The sequence below is a fragment of the Acanthisitta chloris genome, unplaced genomic scaffold (assembly GCF_000695815.1).
Source record: "Acanthisitta chloris isolate BGI_N310 unplaced genomic scaffold, ASM69581v1 scaffold14386, whole genome shotgun sequence".
Taxonomy (NCBI): domain Eukaryota; kingdom Metazoa; phylum Chordata; class Aves; order Passeriformes; family Acanthisittidae; genus Acanthisitta; species Acanthisitta chloris.
In genome coordinates, this window is record NW_008677717.1 from 4,378 (window position 1) to 13,196 (window position 8,819).

Below are 8,819 nucleotides of genomic sequence, written 5' to 3' on the forward strand. Positions count from 1 at the left end.
CAGCAGAAAATCAGGGCCGTTACCACGTTTGGATTCGATCTGGGCAAGAAAACAGCAAAAACAGCCAGAGGGATATTTTACCGTCTTATTTATGCAACGCCGTGTCCCCAGCTCACCGCTGGCTCGGTCCTGCCCATCCCAGCAGCAAAACCACTCTATTCCCAAAAGCTCACTACCCATGGACTGCAGCCTTCTGCTTTTGCCCCAGATCAGCCCCTAATAGCAATGCCAGGGCTGAACAGCCACGGAACACCCAGCACCTGGCGAGTTTTATGGCCACCAGCTCTCCCAGGTGCTGGGGTGAGGCTCACAGGGAGCCTGCCGTGCAGGTCCTGCCTCACCTTTTAGCCTGATGAAGCCACGGAGCGTCTGCTCAGGAGTGAAGGTTAGCCTGTGTGAGGAGCTGGCAGCCTCCCACCAGCACCTCCCAGCTATAAATAGAGGAGTTTGGAGAGAACCTGTGTGGAGCCTGTGCCACTGGAGCCAAGCACGGCCTGGCCAGCCAAGAACTCAGCCGGGAGGAAGGAACAGCATCCCGGAAAGACCTCCCTGCTGGGGAGATGTGTGGGGCTGTGCCATAGAGGTGGAAAGCAAACAACCACCCATAGGGAGAGCTGAGTTTTGGGCACACAGGCCTGGCCTTAGCTCTGAGAGAGGCGGCGGGCGCTGAGCGCAGGCTGGGACCAGCCTCCTCGCCTCAGTCTGGTCAGCGCGGGAAGGTCTCAGTGATGCGGACAGGGAAAAAAGGACAGAGAAAGGGATGCAAGATTCTCCTGCTGTCAAAAAAAGCAAGTTGTGAGCAGCAGCAGAGTCAGTAAAAAGTATTTATTATTTCAGTTACGATAAGCCTCACACGTAGGGTGAAAAAATAGTTACAAAAAGTCACCCCGATCCCTCCCTTTACATATAAATATTAAAAATCCCTCTGTGTCTGCTTTCTGCCTAGAGCAAGGAGGTGCCCCACAGACAACATGCAGCACCTGAGCTCCTGTCAGTGTTTTCCTCTCAAAACAAGTATTAGAACATCCCTTAAGAAACCCCCTCGCCCCCATCCTGGTCAAGGCTCGCGCTGGTGCCAAACCGGCCATGGAGGGACGGAGGTTTGGGGCCACGCAGCAATTTTGGGGCTTGCAGTTTCCCGGGCAGCGAGGCCAGGCACGGCGGCGAGCGGCAGGAACCACCCACGTTGGTCTGGGGAAGCTTTTGGGCCAGGAAATCCTGGCTGGCCTCGCTTCAGAGGGGACAGGAGGGAGAGCCGGATGCTTCACATCCACACCGTCACCACCTTGGTGACATCTTTGGCACGTCAACTTTTCCCTTCACGCTCCAAAATTAAAGCTAACCCCAGGAGCCACAGCATCCCGGCACAAACCTCGGTGACTTGCAGCATCCTCCAGCCCTGTCCCCAGGCCTGCTGTCTCCAGTTTTCCCACCAGCATTCTCCAAGGACAGTCCCTCCCGGAGAAACGCGGGATCCAAGGCTGGAAAGTTACACCTGCAGCCCCATGCAGCTTCCCTGGCCAAGGGACTGTCACCACAGGGTGCTGTGCCTACAGCTGCACTAAGTTAAAAAAAATTAATAAATATACTAATCTCTTACTAAAAAAAAAGCTTTTAAACGCATTTTCCCTGAAATCTTCCAGTGTATTCCACAACACATGAAAAAAATATATATTTCCCCCCCCCCAAAAATATATCTTAAAATATTTTCCATCCTGGTGTGCACATCTTTGGAGAGAGAGAGGTACGTCAGGTGTATTTAGACACGCAGACAAACCTGCTGGTCTGGGGTTCCCTTTATCACCTCCAAAAAGAGGGATTTTCCGGGGCGGTGGGTCAGGCTGGAACGCTGCGTGTGTAAATACCGGTGCTGCCCACAGACGTGTGTGCCTCGACACGCGGCCCAGTCCGGGTGGGAAAGAAGAGACCCCAAACCGAAGTAATTTCACCGACGAGCAAGGGGATGAGGAGTTTTCACAGTGGATCGAACCTGGGATGATAGCGGGAGCACGGACGCTGCTCCAGTTGAGAGCCGTGCTCTCCGTGGCACGGAGAAGTGGTTTGAGCTTCGCAGGACCAGGGAAATTCAGCCGTCGGCAGAGGACGAGGCAACCGACCGCTGGTTCCCTCAGGCACTTGCCCATCACCAGACCTCACATTTCCTGGGGGGGTTCATGGGGGAGCCCAGGGGGCAGCTGAAGTGCTCCGCGAACTCTCGGGAGTTGGAGACAGTGCCGATGACCCGGAAACGCGAGGGACTGTGGGGGTCAGTGATGAGCCCCTCATGAGAGCTCTCCGGCGTGCGAACTGAACACCACACCTGCAAACGAACCACAGGGCCCCACTCAGTGCTACCTCTGACCGCCCTGCTGGCGTGACAGGCACTAACACAGCTAAAGCTCTGGCTTTGTCTCACTTCGGAACCATCACCACCCTGATCTGTCCCCCATCCACTACATCATCTCTGCTGGCCTCAGTTTTGCCTTCACACCCTCCCCGGCCCCCTCTGGGCATGCCTCCGCCCCCAAAACCCTACGCACCCACCCTCCCTGCCCACCATGTGATCTACCTGTGCAAAGCCAATGAAGAAGAGCTGGTGGTTGGTGAGGCCAAGGGTTGGGAGGGTTTCCTCATCCCCGTTCTTTTTCAGCCAGTTTTGATATGCCTGGAGGCCAGAGAACACAGCAGGCTCCAATCTCACCACATCGTGCCCCCCCCCACACCTGCCCAGCCCCGTGGCCATACCCTGTAGGCAGCCTTGAGGCCCCCGTTGTCAGCAATGTTCTCTCCAAGGGTGTGCTTGCCGTTGACCGCCTCGCCGTTGACAGTGTAGTTGCCGTACTGCTCGACCATGCAAGCCGTCTGACGCTTGAAGGCCTCCACCGAGGAGTTCTTCCACCAGGGACGCAGGTTGCCATCCTTGTCGTATTCCCGGCCTGCCAAAAACACGGTGGATCCTGCCTCACCCCGCTGGCCACCTCTCCAAGCACCCACCCACCTGGCCCTGGCCATACCTTGGTCATCAAAGGCATGCGTCAACTCATGGCCCACCACCACACCGATCCCGCCAAAATTCAGGGATCTGCCGGAGAGAGATGCAGAGATTGAGAGAGCAGCCACTGCCCCCAGTAGTCATGAAATTTAGCCTCAGATTTGAGTACAGCAGGAAATTTAGGAATCCTGCCCTCTTACTTGGGGGACGCACGGGTGTAAAAGGGGGCCTGGAGGATCCCAGCAGGGAAGACGATCTCGTTCTTGGTGGGAGAGTAGTACGCATTGACTGTTGGAGGTGTCATGCTCCACCTGCAGGGACACAAACACGGCCAACATAGCAGCACGAACCCATTGCCCACATCTGCCCGAATGTCACTCCCCAAAACTAGTGTGGTCTGATGGACACCAAATCCCGATGTTCCAGATATTCTGACATTCCCTGATGAACCCAACGTGGAAGTGGAGCAGAGGACTTACTGGTCCCGGTTTGGCGGTTTCCGGAGCTGGTCGGCCGTGACCCTGGCTGAGAAGTTGTAAAACTGCATGACGTTCTCAAAGTAGAGGTCAGACACAGCCTCGTACTGCAAGAAAACAAGGCGTAAGTGGTGCGTGGCAAATGCTCAGCCCTGCTCCTCCCTCCATAGCCATGTCTGAGCCTCCGGAGCCAGACGAGTTATGGCTGTTCTCCTTTCTCCTCCTCTCCAACATCTGTGGAGTCTCTGGAGGGCAATGAATCACCACTACAGAACAGGGCTCCTCCTTTTCCCAGGCAGGGATCCCGAGAGCCTCGGCCACCCCAGGACTGACCTGCAGCTCTCTGGAAACTCCCCAGAGATGAGCCAACAATATCAGGGAGACCCTTCTGGCGGAAACCAGGGGGTCAAGGCTGCCCCGAGGCCACGGTAATGGGCACATCCTGTACATCCTGTAGAAGACCCAGGGGACATATCTGACCAACTCACATCATTAAAGACTTTATCCAGCTCCTTGGGGTCCATGATGAACTTGGGGTAGCCGATCATGTTGTAGATGGCATCTGCCTGGTGGGTGACAAGGACCAGAGTGATTTTGGTGCCAGGGATGGATGGACAGGCTCACTCAGCTCCAACACCCTCATCCGCTCCTCCCCAGCGCTGCCGCCAGCACCTCACCTTCTCTTTGGCCGATTTCCTCGTCTCTTCGTCCATCCACTGCAGGGTCTCCAGGCTTTCCTCGAAGGCAGTTTTAATCTCTGCAATCATTTCCTCTGCCTAGACAAAACAAGGCAGGACAGCGTCAGTCTGGAGAGCTGGATTCCAACCCTGGAGAGGTCAAGGACCTTCACACCAGCAGGAAGGAACAGGCTGGGAGGCCAAGACAGCACGCAGAGGCACACAGTGAACACCTCAAGGCGGACAAACATCAGCTGCCCAATGGTTCCACCATTACGGTGGCTTTCCAGCACCGGGACTCGTACACCACTGGCTTGGGGACATACCACCTGCTTGCTGTCCTCGGCGAAGGTGGCCTTGACAAACATGGCCCCCAGTGCAAAGCCCAGGTTGTTGTCAGTGTCACTGATGCAAAGCTTCCAGCGCGGGAGGCAGCTCTGTGGGAGAAGAGGTTGTCGTCAGTGGTGGCATGCCCAAAGCCTCCCACCTTCCCACACCCTTGTCCCACTGGGAGATGAGGTCCCCATCCATCTCTCTGCCACCCCACGATCTGCCTCACATCTCTACTGTTTGGATGCAATGTGACAGGCACTTGACACGAGGCCATCACCATTTTAATGCATAAGGCGTCAGGGGCTCCACTCTCACCTTCTTTGTCCCATACATCACTTCCATGAATTTTTCCTCGGCGTCCTGGAAGCGCTGATCTAGGAAGGGGCTGGTTTTCCGCACCAAGTTCCAGATCATGTAGTTGTTGAGGAGGCTGTGGCGAGAGATGGTGAGTGTGGAACAGGACGTGCCTGCCAGCCCAGGCACCCCTTCGTGCAGGATGGGGGCTCTCACCACTTATCCGTGGCCAGGATGAGGTCAGACACCTGCTCCAGGTACTCCTTGGCATAAACCACAACTGGCTCCGACTCGTTGAGCTCCACAGGGTAGAAGACCGTGGAGAGGAAAGGCATCCAGTCCACGGCTGGTGCCAGCTCCTGCGAAAGCCACAGCACTGCTACAGACCCAAAAAAACACTGGAAGGGGTGGCAGCTGCTTCCCGAGCTGTAAGCGGCTGCATCAGTCCCTGTCTGATGGATTCAGCTGATTTTGCAGAGGCCAATTCCCACAACAGCAATGTCCTCGAAAGGTCAGAGGGGAGTAAACAATTTCCTCCCGCAAAGGAAAAGAAAGCGGGGCGGGTGTCAGAGATGTTGACACAACCCATCGGGGCCCCTCCGGGGACATGAGGAGGTGACCAGGCTGACGTCCAGGGGCAGCAGTGCCAGGAGGGCGTAAGTGCCGCAGCAGGACAGCCGCCGGCCCTGGGGTGGTCCGGAGGCAGGGAGGAATGGGTCAGGGTGGGATCTCCCCAAGCAGGATAAGGGCCAAGCTGTTGCACAAGAGCTCTCCAGGCGGCATTGACTGGCGTCAGGTTTCCCAGAGGAGCTGCATCGCCTCCACCCATCCATCCCGCTGCCCACACTGCGGCAGAGCAGAGGCTCACCAACCCCATCCCTACCTTTAGCTCCCCAGCTGTCATTTTATGGTAGATGACCTCCTCATCCCGGTGCTTCTCCTGCGGGATGGTGATGTTGGCCAATGCTGTCTCGAAGTCCAAGATCTGCTGCATCTGCTGCCGCGTTGACTCCTCATCGGTGCCTCCCAGGAACATCCCCAGCTGCACCATGTAGTTCAGGTACCCAGCGAGCACCTACGTGGTAGGACGGGGGGATCGGCATGGCAGGTGCCATCCAACCACAGCAGCTCCCCGGGCAGCCCACATGTCCCCCGACACCCTCACCTTCTCATTCTCCGTCTTGTTCAGATAGTAATCCCGTGAGGGCAGGCCCAGCCCTGACTGGTCCACCTGGATGACGTTGCTGTTGGAGTTCTTGGAGTCGGCGCTGACGTAGACGGAGAAGAAGGGTGAGGTGCGGTAATGTGCCGTCACCTCCCGCAGCGTCTTGTTGAAGTTGTCACCGGCCCAGGTACCCGTGATGTTCCAGCCACCCAGCTGGGGACAGACAGCAACCAGCTTTTGGGTAAGGAACAGCCACCTGGAATTGCTCCGATATCCCCCAGTCCCCATCCTGAGGGGAAATACCTTGCAAAGGGGCTAAAAACCCCTGACACAGGATAATCCTATAAGCAAGAGGATTACAAATCCTTGCCTCTCTCTGCCTGCCTGCCCTGAGGGATGCTCTTCCCCAGGAAATGCCAGGAATGGAGAATGGAGGGTGCTAGAACTGCCCAGAAATGCACTTTTCCCCCCCATTTTGCAGACAGAAGACGGCTTTCCCACAAGGAATGGGACAAACCTTTTGGATGAGCTCTATGAGTGGGGTGGCACGCAGCTCCTCGATCTTGCTCTCGTTCATGCAGGCCTGGTAGTATCGCTGTGCTTTGCGTTCTGCCTCGCTCGACACGTTGGCCGTGGTGTTTTCTGTGGGAGGTACCCAGGGGGAATCACTGGGGGTCCCCAGGGATGGGCATCCAGCCCCCATGGGAGCTGCTGGTGCACACAAGAACCACCACGCTTCCACCAGAGAAATATTCAGCCCCTTTTGGGCAAACTCAGGCTACGAAAAGGCACTGAGGATTGCCCCTGCGGTTCCATCAGTGACCCCGAGAGCAAACCATGGCCCCAGCCCTTCCTGGCCTCCTGCCCCCTCTCCCTTCCCACCCACAGCTCCAGCTCTTTAGGGATAAAAGATAAAGAAAGGAAAAACAAAAAAGCATTTTTCCAGCAGCTCTGATATTCCCAGCACCATCCTGCCCTCTGTGCTGTCCTTGCCTCTGTGCTGGTGCCCCTCAGCTCTGTATTATTTATTCCTGCAGAAAGGAACAATAAACCCATTTTTCTCCCCTGCCTCCAGAGCCATCCTTTTATCTCCTTTTATCTCCCCCCTCAAACTCTGCTTCCCCAGAGGGGTTTGGGGGTTTTTTAATTTATTTTCCTGATGCCACAGCTTGCACCTTTGGCTTCCCAGCTGTGTGGTTTTATTAACTAAAGGTCCCTCAGCTCCAAGGAATTCAAGGAAATGCCGAACGCAACCCCTTGGCTGGAGGCCCAGTCCCCTCTCCCGGTAAAACCAGAGCCAGATTTCTGCGGGAAAAGCCAGGGATGAAACCGTTCCCGCACCACCCCCTTCTCCCAAAAGACAACACTCTTCCCAAACCTTCTCTTTCCAGATAATCAGCCCTGGCGCAGTGGAAAGTGCTGATAAGGAGCCAGTTGTTTGCTCAAAGCTTGAACAAACCGTCCCCGCCGGTTGCCCGGATAAGCCGCTCCGCTTCAGTGTTCGCACGCAGAGGCTGAACCTGGGATCCTCCCTCTGCTGGGGGAGCTTTGGCTCCCCAAAAATGGCCATACAGGCAGCCAGACCCCCAAAAAGGCTGCTGGAAGCTACAGTAGCAGGAAAACCCCACACCCTCGGGGGGATACTGGAGGGAGTGCTACAGCCTCTAGATGCAGTCTGGAGTGCAAATCCTGAATTTCAGAGCTCCTGGGAATGTCACCATGGGGTTTGCAGAGCAAAGGTCAGGACCCTTTTCCCTACTTGGCACCAAAGAGCTACAACACCACAGTCAAAAATCCCAGGAGCATCCAGGAGAGCAAACACAGTCAGGATCTGTTTCCCAATGTCCTTGCAGCACGTGCGTCACAGATCGGTAATTCCAACCTCACATCCCCACGGACATGTTTTTGGCATCACCTGACCCTAACAGGGCTCCTGGGCACTGCGGGGTCCCAGCACTGCCATGCACTCACCCAGCAGGTGCTTCATGATGGCCTGGTTGTGCTCCCAGAGGTTGTTGAAGGTGCCCCAGCGTGAGTGGCCATCAGGGAGGGGGTTGGCCTTGATCCAGCCCCCGCAGGCATAGCTGAAGAAATCCTCACAGGGATTGACCGTGCGGTCCAGCGAGCTGAGGATGGAGCTGGTGACGGAGATGCAGGCGTCCGACAGGCACACGGCAGGTGGCCCTGGAGGGGCAGTGATGGGTTCAGTTCCTCCACCGCAGCCCAGTGAGCTGCACCACAGAGCATCCTGCCCCATGCTGAAGGATGCGGGCAAATATCCCACCTGGTGCCCGAGCATCCTGCTGTGAACCTTAACATCCTGCTCCAAGGCAAACAATATGGACCAGCATCCCATCCCATGCCTGAGCTGCCTGCCTGATCATCCCATGCCACGGCAAGGGGTGTGGGCGAGCATCTCATCCTAGGCCCAAGAATGCTACCCAGCACCAGAGCATCCACCCCGGGGTGAAGGATACAGGCAAACATTCCGTCCTGCACTCAAGCATCAAGTCCCAGAATAAAGGATGCCAAGGAATGCCCTATCCTGCATCTGAGCATCTCGCCCTGGGGCAAGGGATGCAGGTGATCATCCTGTCTCCTGCCCAGGGATCCCACCCACACCTCAACATTCTGCCTGGCCCCCAAGAATCCTGCTCTGAGGCAAGGGGTGCGAGTGAGCATCCCTCCCCGCACCAAGCATCCCATCTTGGGAACCCTCAGCAATCCATCCCAGTCAAGGGCACAGTGCAAGGACTTACTGGCTCTGTACTGGAAGATGAGCCCCAGCAGACAGACCAAAAGCACCACTGCCAGCACCCCCACCAGCACCAGGAGCTGCTTCTCTGTGCGCGTCCGCTCGGCCCAGCACCCCCGGCTGCTCC

The 8,819-nt window shown here is 56.5% G+C and overlaps 1 protein-coding gene across 3 annotated transcripts in view; it reads right to left on the minus strand.

The window, feature by feature from the left end:
* Nucleotides 1–2,143: 2,143 nt before the first annotated feature.
* The window catches only part of ECE1 (endothelin converting enzyme 1), a 7,696-nt gene continuing 1,020 nt past the window's right edge, over nt 2,144–8,819 (minus strand). Inside the window, exons 3-18 of one of the 3 annotated variants that reach the window (XM_009076630.1) lie at nt 8,693–8,812; nt 7,909–8,114; nt 6,455–6,579; nt 5,938–6,150; nt 5,656–5,847; nt 4,989–5,131; nt 4,794–4,908; nt 4,472–4,582; nt 4,146–4,244; nt 3,957–4,034; nt 3,472–3,575; nt 3,193–3,303; nt 3,015–3,082; nt 2,746–2,936; nt 2,570–2,665; nt 2,144–2,320 (exon numbers count right to left, since the gene is read on the minus strand). In XM_009076630.1, the coding sequence (XP_009074878.1) occupies nt 2,144–2,320; nt 2,570–2,665; nt 2,746–2,936; nt 3,015–3,082; nt 3,193–3,303; nt 3,472–3,575; nt 3,957–4,034; nt 4,146–4,244; nt 4,472–4,582; nt 4,794–4,908; nt 4,989–5,131; nt 5,656–5,847; nt 5,938–6,150; nt 6,455–6,579; nt 7,909–8,114; nt 8,693–8,812 (2,149 nt within the window). Of the gene's footprint in view, nt 2,321–2,569; nt 2,666–2,745; nt 2,937–3,014; nt 3,083–3,192; nt 3,304–3,471; nt 3,576–3,956; nt 4,035–4,145; nt 4,245–4,471; nt 4,583–4,793; nt 4,909–4,988; nt 5,132–5,655; nt 5,848–5,937; nt 6,151–6,454; nt 6,580–7,908; nt 8,122–8,692; nt 8,816–8,819 lie in introns of all 3 variants that reach the window. The other 2 variants (XM_009076627.1, XM_009076629.1) reach the window with 2 other exon arrangements.